Source organism: Hemiscyllium ocellatum, chromosome 3, assembly GCF_020745735.1.
Source record: "Hemiscyllium ocellatum isolate sHemOce1 chromosome 3, sHemOce1.pat.X.cur, whole genome shotgun sequence".
Lineage (NCBI taxonomy): Eukaryota > Metazoa > Chordata > Chondrichthyes > Orectolobiformes > Hemiscylliidae > Hemiscyllium > Hemiscyllium ocellatum.
The window spans coordinates 16,788,498-16,801,535 of NC_083403.1; the positions used below are offsets into that span (position 1 = coordinate 16,788,498).

The 13,038-nt window shown below is 40.6% G+C and overlaps 1 protein-coding gene across 1 annotated transcript in view; it reads left to right on the forward strand.

Annotated features, from left to right (window-relative positions):
• Window positions 1-9,092, forward strand: part of slc16a10 (solute carrier family 16 member 10) — a 127,995-nt gene extending 118,903 nt beyond the window's left edge. Inside the window, exon 6 of the mRNA XM_060848711.1 lies at window positions 1,845-9,092. Within this exon, the coding sequence (XP_060704694.1) occupies window positions 1,845-2,089 (245 nt within the window). The 3' untranslated portion in view covers window positions 2,090-9,092. The remainder of the gene's footprint in view (window positions 1-1,844) is intronic.
• The last annotated feature ends 3,946 nt before the right edge of the window (window positions 9,093-13,038 follow it).

The window sequence follows — 13,038 nt, forward strand, 5'->3', positions numbered from 1 at the left end:
GTAAATGGGCAAACAACTGGCAAATGGAGTATGATGTGGGAAAACATGAAATTCATTTTTTTAAAATTAAATTACTGTGTGGAAGCAGGCCTTTTGGCCCACGCCAAAGCGCAACCCACCCAGACTCATTCCCCTACATTTATCCGTTCACCTAACGCTAGAGGCAATTTAGCATGGCCAGTTCACCTAACCTGCACATCTTTGGATTAGATTAGATTATTTTACAGTGTGGAAACAGGCCCTTCAGCCCAACAAGTCCACACTGACCCACCGAAGCGCAACCCACCCATACCCCTACCCCTACCCCAACCCCTACATTTACTCCTTACTTAACACTACGGGCAATTTAGCATGGCCAATTCACCTGGCCCGCACATCTTTGGACTGTGGGAGGAAACCAGAGCACCCAGAGGAAACCTCAGCAGACACGGGGAGAACGTGCAAACTCCACACAGTCAGTCACCTGAGTCAGGAATTGAACCTGGGTCTCAGGCGCTGTGAGGCAGCAGTGCTAACCACTGTGCTACTGTACCGCCCACAGGTGCAGCAGGTAATCAGGAAGGCTAATGGAACATTGGCCCTTATTTCAAGGGGGTTGGAGTATAAGAGTAGGGAAGCCTTGTGGCAGCCTTGGGAGACCATGTTTGCAGTACTGTGATTAGTTTTGGTTCCCTTATTTAAGGAAAGATACTATTTCATTGGAGGTAGTTCAGGGAAGGTTCACAAGCTTGATCCCTGGTAAGGATGGATTGCCTAATGAGTCCAGGTTAAACAGATTGGGACTCTACTAACTGGAGTTTAGAAGAATGAGAAGTTATTCTCATTGAAATTCTTAAGGGGCTTAACCGGGTAAAAGCTGAGGGGATGTTTCCCTCCATGGGAGAGTCCAGGACCAGAGGGCATCCTCTCAGAATGAAGGGGCACCAATTTAAGACTGATATGAGGAGGAACTACTACTTTGAGGGTTGTGAGTCTTTGTAACTCCTTGTCACAGAGAGCTGTGGGGGCAGAGCCCTTGTGTATATTTAAGGCTGAGATAGATTCTTGATCTGTTGGGGAAATCGAGGGTTATAGGGAAAGGGCAGGAATGTAGATGTGAGGAATGTCAGATCAGCCATGATCCCGTTGGATGGCACACCAGGATCGAGGAGCCCATTCCTATTTCTAATGGTCTTAATGTGAAGACAAGTCTTTTTTTCATGTATCTGTGGTTAGATTCTGGAGTGCTCTGTCTGCAAGTGTCAGGGAGCCAGTTTCAATTGAACTTTCAAAAGAGTTTTGTCAAAAGTGGAAGCGCTACAGGAAAGAGGTGAAAATGTGGGACTAGCTGAGTTGTTCTCCCCAAGGGCCAGCACAGACAGAATGGGCTAATGGCCTCTTTCTGAGCTGTAAACTTTCTCTCAGGTCATCCATCCCTAGTATTAAAGATCTTGGTTATGAGGAAGAATTGAAGGAACGTAGGACATCATGCCTCGATGTTATGGGCCTGAGGAAATTTTGCAGCGATCCACAAGCAGGTTGAGAGGATTGCTCCAGTATATTACTTTGTCCTGCTCTCACTGCGTGATTCAAAATGGCACAAGCCCAGCCTCATAAAATGCATATCAGGTGGGCCTGAGGAGGATTTTCTGCTCAAGAGTTAGTAATATGCAGGATGGATGCATTTCCCAGAAAAGCAGTGTAGGTGAAAAACTCGGGAATCAATAAAAAAAAGCAATTGGAGTCTGGGTGACTTCAGGATCTCTCTAGATGGATGTATGAATGAATTGGGATGAGTCGAATGGCTTCCTTTATCTGAACTGATTCTGTTATTTAAACATACTGACCTCTACTTCCTTTCCCAGGTTTTCTGCGGGACTTGCTGGGAACGTACAACCTTGCCTTTTACCTTGCTGGCGTGCCACCAATGGTTGGAGGAGCAGTCCTGTGCACCATCCCATGGATCCAGTACAGGAAACGCATGAGACAAAAAAGGCAGATAAGATTGGAGGGAGAAACAGCAACAGCCAAGATACTGGATCAGTATTCCAAGAACATTATGGTGGCTGGGAGTGGTGAGCCACAGAAAGAATATGTATCCAGTATTTAATATCACGTTCCACTGGACAGACTGATTGCAATTTAGGTCTTACAAATGAATCTATTTTATCAATGAATGTTTTTTTTGTTGCAATGATCTACAGTAGTTAAGAAGGATTCCCAAGGGGAAGAAACAGAAAGATTAAACAATAGAAGTGAATTCTGAATTTACTAGAGAAGGTTTTTCTCGTCACCACGTGCTGCATTTCACATATGTTAAACCATTTGTTGTATTCATTTATTTTAGTTCATCTCTCTGAAGTTGGATTATTTTCAATAATCCAAGCTTAGTTTGTTGTAATGCCACAGCTGATCTGGTTGGGCATTTAGCTTCTTTTGGAAGTACCAAGGAAAGACCAAAAGAAGCTGCAATAAACACACTTTTCACTTCACTATTAGAATATTTCGGTTATCCTTCTATAAGGATAACCTCTTACAAGGAGCTAATCTTACCTGGAAGTTGATTCGAAGTTTTCCAAATGAAAATATTGTCCTAATGTAGTATCCCTAACAGTTTACAAATTTAGAATGCTAATTCTGACTGTCCATGTCAGAAATATACAGAGCTTTAAAGTGTTTCCTTACTTCTGATGCTCTGGGATGGCCAAACATTCTTGATTTTTGTTCTGTTGTCTACTACAAATCTACAGTCTTCAAAATACTGCATACTAAACCCACCCTGTCTCAGCCATAAATAAGACAGTGCTGGAGAAACTCAGCAAGTCTGTCCGTTCCAAAGTAAAATTACATCGGACTTGAAATGTTGACTCCAATTCTCGCTCCACAGACCTGCTGAGCTGCACCAGCTTTCTGTGTTTGTTTTGGATTTCCTGCTGTATTTAGCTTACATTTGACGGTCTCAGTCACGATGGTATGTGTATCTACTATAGGCGATGCATTATTAATGATAGCAACAACAACATTTGTTTAACGTACTTTTAAATGTGATGAGACATCCCCAGATGCTGTCCAGAAGCATTATCGAACCAAATATGGCTGCGTGTCACCTTAAGAGAGAGATGATTGTGAACTGTATGAAAGAGGCAGGTTGTAAAGGAGGAAAGCAAAGTGGGGAGGTTCAGTGAGAGAATCCCAGAACTGAAGATACAGCCACAAATCATGGAACAATTAACGGAGATTGCTGAGAAAGTTCAGCAGGTCTGTCAGCATCTGGGGAGAGAAACCAGGGGTTAATGTTTCAGGTCAAGTGACCCTCAGAATGTGACCTGAAACATTAACTCTGATTTTTCTCCACAGATGCTGCCAGACCTGCTGAGCTTTTCCAACAATTTTTGGTTTTGTTTCTTGTTTTTGGGGCATCAGTGGTTCTTTCAGTTTTTAATGGAGCAATTAAAATTGGTTACTCTTGAGAAGCCAGAACTATAGGAGTGCACATATTTTATGAAATATTGGTTTTACGTGATAGAAATCAAGGTACACAGGCCTGCATAAGGTAAACGCCATATGTTCTATAGCTTGATGTTTCAGATAATTTAAAATTTGCTTGCTATATATCCAGTTCACAGCCAGTTATCTTGATTAGACAGTATTTTTATTTTGGCTTGTGTGGAGTTTTGTACTGTAATGTGGAAATCAGCCTCCTATTTATCATGGGTACTGTGAACAGGAGAGGGTTATTCTAGAATGTGAAGTTTGGTGACCGTTCTATGCCTGCAATCCAGCATCGTGCTGTGCATTATCGTGTTTCTGACTGAGATACTGTGGTGCCCCTTTTGGGGCAGGAACTGCAGGTGAGCCACCACTACTGGAAGCCCTTAGAGCTGTATCTAATGAACCTGTTCAATAATGAGACCATAGAAATATTCTACCTGAGTTAAAATGAAGTTTTGCAAACAGTCAACACCATGAGCCATGATGAGGTTTCTGCCAGAATCCCTGTTGTTGAGGGCCATTTTAATATCACTACCAACTTGCAGCATCATTTATGCTTTTGTTGAGCAGTGAGATGAATTTCTTGCTAGGGAATGAAGAGGTGCTAGCAAAAGGGAGATTATTACTTGTTAAACGCCTTATCTATGGCCCAACTTGCCTCATTAATGTGGTTGACTCTGAACTGCCCACGGGCAATTAGGGATGGCAAGTAAATGCAGGCCGAGCCAGAGATGCCCACATTTGCCTTCCTATCTTACCAAATATGCCAACCAAATTAGGCCCTAAATTCTCGGTGCGGAATTCAGAGCGAGAACCTGGTGACTTCAGCTGTTGCACTGAACTGCATCTTGGGCAGGATGCATGGGCACCAGCCACATATTCTCCTAGTCCACAAAAAATTTGCATCCGATATTTACCACCTGTTTGTACCCATCATGGCACCTCTTTGACATCATTGCTGCAGTTTTACGAAGCACAGACCTGCATCATAGAGGGCACCAACGTCTTGCATTGAAAGGCTGCTGCAAGGACCCTTTGTGTACAGGGTCAGGCACTCAGCTGACAGATTGGACCAGGCTGCAGCTCAGAGCTGCTCACATTCCCATCTGACGCTCACTTATTTTGCCCATAACTGCATGCTGACCCCTTCCATGCCTTGCCTTGCTGTGTCAGTGAGTGCGGTCACTGTACCAGGCAGCTTGCCTCGCTGATCAGCAGCCCTCCCTCGTGGAGGCCTACGTCTTGCTGTATGACACTGTGCCACATCAATCTCTCACCCTCACCATGTGTCAGCAGCCGACATGGCACATGGACTGAATGTGCAGCAACCAGGTGGCCATGTCTCAAACTCTGAAGGAGTAGTCCTCAGGGGAGTCCATGGAGGTAACCGTCAGTCAAGGGATCCCAGCAATCCATCAAACCTGGTCTCTGAGACCAGTCCAGGGGATGGGCCATAGACAAGGTGTCAGGTCAGGGTGTTCTCAGTCGGGGGAGGGGTCTCTGCCTCCCAGTCCCTGTCGGGAAAATCACGGCACCATCTGCCCCTTTTCCAACATGTTCTGACTCCATCCTTGACCGAGCAAGACAACTTCAGAATGCCAGTGCTCATCTGGGTGCCCGGCAGCCTTTTGAAAATGCCAGGGAAGCTGGTCTTTCTGCAGGTATACAGTGAGTGGTGAGTTGTTCTGAGAATAGCTTGTGATAACATGGGCGTCGGATGTGAAAGACACCACAGGAATGGTGGAGCTAGTTAATGCAGTATAAAATTCAGCCCTTTTTTTGAAATGGCAAAATTATTTTAGAGAAATACAACCACATTAATGCTACGATGCCAAAAAATATTAAGTAGGAACTAATTACATTATCTGTATTCAATCCACCGTGTTGTGTAAAATCAGTTAAATCAAAGAGTCAAGTGACCTGCTGCTGCTCCTAAATCCTACATTCCACTGTAACTTCCTTGAGTGTTTAATTGTTCAGAATAAGCTCAGTATGAATTAATGCTCTCAGCAGCAAGTTTGATCAGAATCACTGATGTTGCATCTGCCCATGTGCCTCATCCTCCCCCATCCCTTTATGGCTTTACTAAGTAGATAAATGTATTTAAGTCTTGTAAGTAGGCTTCATGTTATCGTGAACTTGTTTATCCAACATGTTCCATTGCTAAGCAGTCCTCCTGAGATTGCTCAATCTATAAGACTACCTCATTTAATTTTGCCATGCTGGTTGTAGCAACGTGAAAACTCCCAAAGTTGAAAGGAATTAATTCAGTATTTTTTAAAAAAGTATTGTTGTGGGAAACATTTTCTGAGTTTCATTTAAAATGTTAAGACAGCAGGTGAGGAAACTGTCTAATATTTTTGTCTGGACAGGGCACAGTCTGGAATATTAAAATAGCCAACTGTTCGGTGACTAAACATTTTTCTCTATAATTGCACAAAGAATGTTTTGAGCAGGAATGGAATATAAACAGAAAGCAAATGGGTACAATGGAAACTGACCTCTAAGTGAAAAGGTCACTTAGCAAAAAAAGATACTAAGTGAAAGTATTTTAACCGTAGAATTTAATACGTTGGGGGAAGAAAGCTTTAAAAGCGTGTAAAGTTGGATTCCCGTTAGGGTGTTGGATCATATCTGTTTGTCCAACTGAATTATATGCCAGGTGTTTTTCAAAAGTAATATTGCCCGATTTTGCAGTTTCATCAGTGGTACAGTAACCGTGATGTGTTAACTTTTTACCCTGTTTCCAAAGTCCAAGTGATAATCTTCCAAACATTGATGATTGAAATACTTTACATTATGGATCACTTAGCACTAAGCAAAAGTCCGATTCAGAGTTGCATTTGGCCACACATTTGCCCCATAGGAAATAAGTCCATTCTGAATCGATAGAAGATGTTACTTGTTCCAATAATAAGTACACTGATGAAAGGAATGAAATGGTTTTCTCAGGTTTCTGTAATGTACTGTTAGGAGAATTACTTGCCCAATATCTTCGAATTTTATAATATATATTAAATTGTATATTTGTTAAATCCTGCAACCTAAATTTGTATCTAATGTATTTTTAATACACATTTGCTCCCATGGTGACAGAATAGATAGATTGCCATCCTCCTGGGAATATTGAAACAATGTTTGGGTATTTTCTTTTGCCCCCACAGCTGAAGTTTGAATATTAAATCCATAATGTTATAACTAGGCTAACGTTATATGTTTAGGGATGTGGAATTGTTCGCACACTGATGTATTAATCTAGGCGTTATCTGAGCCAACAAGTCCCAGTGAAGAACCTTTGTCATTGTAAGGTAACTTTCATATCTCCTTGTCATTTCATTGGATGAAGTCCATTGACACTAAGCAACAGGTTGCCAGTCAGTTTTTGGCTTGTTTTTGTTTTGAGGAGATTTCTGAGATACCAATTTGTCAATTCCCATCTGCTGAAGGATGTTAAATCAGGGTGAGAATTGACAGGGTTTCATTCCAGTGCAGCATGGGAATCTTGTGCTCGGAGTGTTCAGATTATGACTAATCGTGTCACAGTTTTTCTAAGTCTGAACACTGTTACCTCTTAATCTTATTACAGCCCAGAAATGAAGAACAGTGTGGGAAGAAAAGTGATTACTTTGGAAATGAATGTACTGGTCACACTGGGCTACCAATTCAAACTATGCAAGACTACTTGGACTAAGTGTCTTTTGGTGCACTGGTAGTGTCCATACCTCTGAGCCTGGAGGCTTGGGTTTAACTCCTATCTGCTCAAAACACATTTGAGCAGGATGGGTAAAAATATCTATGCCTGTTCTAGTTTTTTTTTCTGAGAGAGTATTTCGAAGACTGATCATTCTAGGTAGAAAACAGTGAAGAGCTACAGATCTAAGGAAACTGGGCTACACCAAATTTTTACTTTGTCTTTGACTTTTCCACAACTATTTCTTTGCACAATGACAAAAATTTGTCTAAGAATTGCAAAATGATGTTCGTGTGTGGTAATTCTGTGCAATATATTTACCCTTTCCAATTGGTATGTGAATCTCATTCTGATTAGCCTGAAAGTTAGCTTGATGTTCAAGTGCTCACAATTGTTTTTCTTTAAAATCCCTGAATTCAGTGCAACTTTTTAAAAAGTTGCAACTGCCAGTTTTAGCTGGCCAATTCTGTGTATAGAAATTTTCTGTCTCCAATAATTGGCTGCCAGGTAGGGTCTGACAGAAGGAAATGCTGTAAGGATTTTGTGAGACCTACAAGAACTAAAACAGAAGGAGTTCTTGAAATCTGCTACATTAGCAGCCAATAATATTATGTCTGCCCTGATATCTGCTATGTTAGCAGCCAATAATATTATGCCTGCCCTGAATGTAGTCTTAACTCCTGCCTATCCTCCATAACATTTGAATCCTTAGATCAAAAATCTTTTCTAACTCAACCTTGAACATAGTCAATGGCACAGCCTCCTCTGCTCTCCACAGTAAGATTAACAACCGCCTGAGTGAATAGATTCATCCTCACTTCTGTCTTTAAATGGGAAGTCCCTTATTTTAAAAACTGCACCCCTCTCTAATTTTAAGAATGTTTCAGTGAACCTTCTCTGAACAGTTTCCAATGCAGATGTATCCCTCCTTTATGTAAGGAGACAAAGGCTGGACCAGGTCCAGTCTTATCAATGTCCTGTACAACTATAGGAAGACTCTCCAACTTTTATGCCATGTTCCCTTTGCAATAAGAGGACAATATTCCATTTGCCATCCTAGCGCATTGCTGTACCTATATACTATTTGTGATTCAATTACAAGGACACTGCAATCCCTCTGTACTGCAATATCCACCAGTCTCCGTCAATGTAACTAATTTTCTATTCTTCCTGCCAGTGGACAGGTGTCCATTTTGCCACATAATACTCCATTTGACTATTTGTTTCCTCACTCACTTGACCTATCTAGTATCCCTTTGCAAACTCTTTGTCTCTTCACAACATTTTTGATCTCACTGTGATTTGTCAGCAAATTTGGCTGCAGTTCCCTTCATCCAAGCTGTTAGTATAGATTGGAAAATATGTTGCTTTAGATCTTGCGATGGGCTGCATAATGATGATTTTGCTTTTCTCTAAAGACATTTTTCTTGGCCTAAGGTATTCTACTCTATCCCTGACTTGCACCATTATGCACATTTCATTGACGCCACATTACTCAGCTTCACTCCTACTTCACTGCAAGCCATTTTGAAACCCTTGTAATCGTTTTAGTTTAAGATTTGTTTTATGTGCCTACTATCTTTGAAGTGGAAAAAAATACATTTTCTGACTTGTTTTCTTGCTACTGATGAAATTTAATCATTGTTGTCAAAATATTTTACAGTACAAGTCACCCTGCAGACCGCTTAACTTAATCTTGCTTACATCAATTTTACACAGTGCCCTTGAAACTAAATTGGCAGTTTCGAAAGAACAGCTTGACACCAGCATCATGTACCATCCAACTGCACCCTCCACTCTCACACAACAAATGGCTGCGTGAGGTTATAAATTCTGCTGTTTTTTTTAATGTGTTTTTTCTTGCTTTGTATTGTTTCCCTAGTGTGACCTTTACTGCATTGAACAATTACCTTAATTGACACTTCTTTTTGGGGGGGGGGGGGGGGGGGGGGGGGGGGGGAGGCAGGCCGGCAAGGAAAACATGTTTATGAACTTTTTTCAAATACAGTTCATGAAGAAACAAATTTAGATTTCAATTTCTATAGCATTCCAAATATTCTAGTTTATTTAAAAATTCATGTAACTCAACTCCCAAGGAACTGATGACTAATACAGTTAAGTGTTGACCCAAGGCCTGTGTTCAATATGGATGGAGAAGGCAAGAGAAAAATATGTTGAAATTATTGTTAATTAGTGTGGCTGCACAGGATTAGAAGCTGAGAAAGCCACTATTTGGGGAAAGAAGGGACATGTCCATTATTGGCAATTGCAGTTCCATTGGCCTATCAGTAACTGGTGGAAATGAAGGCAACTAATAAAATTGTAGTTATTAAATCCTGAAGCAGCCTGCTGGATATTCAGAATGGGAGAATCCCTCCAAATGAATTCCTTTCTCTTCAGATAGAAATATAAAAGATCTTCAGTAACATTGTTCATGGTGAGTCAGAGAGTAACTCTATTTTATAACAATACAAACATAGTTAACTAAAAATAATGCTGCTGCAAAGACATCATAATGATTCATTTTAAACACAAGGTAGAGTGGCTATGAATTCTGTGGTTAGTTAGCGAGTAACTTCTTTGTAGACTGGCAGCTGGTGATATACTTGATTGTCTAAAGTGCGAGTCTGAGAAATGTTGATTGTAAAATGTTGTTTGCGTGCATTTACAGTAGAATTTCCAACAGTATTATCTATTTCGGCTTTCGGAAAATACATTGAGGGTGACTGTCCAGAACAAACTCTTTTTCCCCCAAATATTTGAAATGCTGAAATCACTTGCAATATTATTCAGTTAAATAAGAGAAAAAGAGAGGGTTTTGATTCCTGGCTTAAATCTTAATCGAGGGAAGGATTTAAATTCTGGTCACCATTCAGCAAACAAATGATAAATAAAAATTCAATGATTGAAATATGTAATTCTTTACCTTTCCTTTGCCCATTTATGTAATGTAAGCTCACAACAATAAAAAAAGACTTTAGCCAATAGACACTTGCAAAGAAGGGTGAGAGCAGAATGTCCACTTGATGTGTTGTCCTCAGTGTTTGACCAGATGGATACTACAGGATGAAAGCACAAGAGGCTAAATTCTCCTGTTTTATTGTCCTAATGTTATTTCTGGTCCATAAATCAGTAGGAAAAAAATGTGATTGCACTCAACTAGATGTGGGGTTTAAACCTATCTGCTTTCATTGGGAAGACTGCACCTAGTTCACTGTTATTGAAAGTATGCATTATTCTGCCAAAGAGTATTGGCTGGGTGATTTTGTTTTGGGACTATTAGCAGAGTGAATACAGGCTTCTATGCACAAAAGAAAACTGATGAATGCAAGGGATTATCTCCAGAGAGTGGAGATGCTCCCCAGTTACAGTGAAATAAATTCAGGTCTGACAATTCAGGGTCTCCATTGTGGTTATCACCAGTCATTCATGAGCTTTAAAAGGCAATGCAATATGAATGGCAAGGATCAACAAGTGTAGGTTGTAGTGACTTCTTTTCCTGCTTTATAATTGGTCATTATGGAAACCGTCAACTTTTATAAAGTGTTATTGATAAATGTTTTCTGCTGCAACATTTGATTTTTTTGAAATGCTGTGTCATGCCATTTGCAACATGATATCCCCCCTGCCAGCAGTCTATGCATTTCACTGCATCTGTCTAAGATTCAGGTTTTATATGTGACAACTGTTTGGGTGTTCCACCTCCAATAATAGATATTGGCTTCTGAAACATGCCTACCTACTATCCAATACCGTAGTCAATTGACATAACTTTTTTTGGCTGCTTCTGTAGAATTTTTCTGCAAAATGCTCCATTGTTTTCTTTTCAACGCAGCCACCAGCTTGACCAATGATATGTTGTTTGCAAACAAAGTTTGCTCATTGATTTTAAGAAGCTAGAAAACTAGTTTCAAACAGTTGTGTCAACTGAATTTGCTTCAGGGAAGCAACCTCTGGCTGTAGTTCCCTCTTTTGAGTTCACGTGTTAAGAACTGCAGTGCATTCTTTTGCATAAAGGAGTTGATTCTTTTGTTACATACATTGTTCAAAACACCCGTAGCAATTTCCTGACTTATTCCCACTGATGATGAAGGTTGCTGATTTTTAACTTGCCCCAAAACTACCAGCAAAGAGTTTGCTAGGTTGAGTTATTTGGCGAACTCAGTACACAGAAATCTGTCTTGGGCTCGATTTGCAAGGAAATGCCTGCAAACAAAAATGACTCATCGCATCATATGATCATGTTTGTATGCTGACTGTTGCTATCTCTGAGAAAGTGAAAAAGCTACAAATGCAAGTTTTAAGATGAAATCCACCACACTAATATATAATTACAATGTTTTTAATTAAATGTGAAGCCAGTAATTGATTTGAATTTAGACTTTTTGCATGGCGGTTATAATTCTTATTCCCAATTAATGTTTCTGCATATATTGGAATATGCAGATAATTACACTCAGAATTATATTAAATGTTGTTTACATCTTTGCATCTGTGAAATTTTGACTCTTCAACATTTCAGTTTGTGACAATCTCTTTAGGAGCAAATGGCATTCAAGGAATTTTTAAACAAATGTTTCTAGTTTTTAAACAGATCAGTGCTCATCTGTATTTAAGAATATGCAATAAAAGTTATTATTCCACGTACATGAAAATGTGTCCGTTTAAAAGTGGAATCAACGGGAATCTGGGTAAACATTCCGCTGGTTGGATTCTTACCTGGCATAAAGGAAGATATTTCTTGTTGGAGGTCACTCACCTGTTTCAGGGCATCTCTACAAGAGTCACTCAGGGTAGTGTCCTATGGGGTGCTAATGGCCTAGTGGCATTATCATTAGACCATTAATCCAGAAACTCAGCTAATGTTCTCAGGACCTGGATTTGAATCCTGACATAGCAGATGTAGCAGCAGGAGCATGGAACACCACACGAACTCCAAGCCACTCATCATCGTGACTTGGAAATATCTCAAATTTCTTCAGTGTCATTGGATTAGAATCCTTGAGATTCCTTCTAATATCATAAGTACAGTGGTTAGCACTGCTGCCTCACAGTGCCAGGAACCTGGGTTCAGCTCTAGCCTTGAGCAACTGTCTGTGTGGAGTTTGCACATTCTCCCCTTGTCTGTGTGGTATTCCCTCCAGGTATTCTGATTCCCTCCCACAGTCCAAAGATGTGCAGGTTAGATGAATTAGCCATGCTAGATTGTCCATAGTGTTAGAGCATTAGTCAGGGGTAAATGTAGGGGAATGGGTTAGGTGGGTTACTCTTCAGAGGGTCGGTATAGACTTGCTGGGCCAAATGCCTGTTTCCACACTGTAGGGAATCTAATCTAATAATTGCGAGTCCGCCTACAGCACATGTTCCACAATGGTTCAAGAAGACAGCTCACCAGGCTGAGTGCATTTTAACTCTGGTGTATGATAACTCTGGTGGCTGAGGCACTTGGGGCTGTTCTCATTGGAGAAAAGAAGGTTTAGGGGAGATTTGATAGAGGTGTACAAGATGATTAGGGGTTTAGATAGGGTAGACACTGAGAACCTTTTTCTGTTAATGGAGTCAGCTGTTACTAGGGGACACAGCTTTAAATTAAGGGGAGGTTGGTATAGGACAGATGTTAGGGGTAGATTCTTTACTCAGCGGGTTGTGAGTTCATGGAATGCCCTGCCAGTAGCAGTGGTGAACCCTCCCTCTTTATGGTCATTTAAGCAGGCCTTGGATAAGCATATGGAGGTTATTGGGCTAAGGTAGGTTAGGTAGACTTTGGTCAGTGCAACATCGAGGGCCGAAGGGCCTGTACTGCGCTGTATTTTTCTATGTTCTATGTTCTAACTCTAGGAAGAAACTGACAGATTTTCTAGAGTGAATGTTATCAT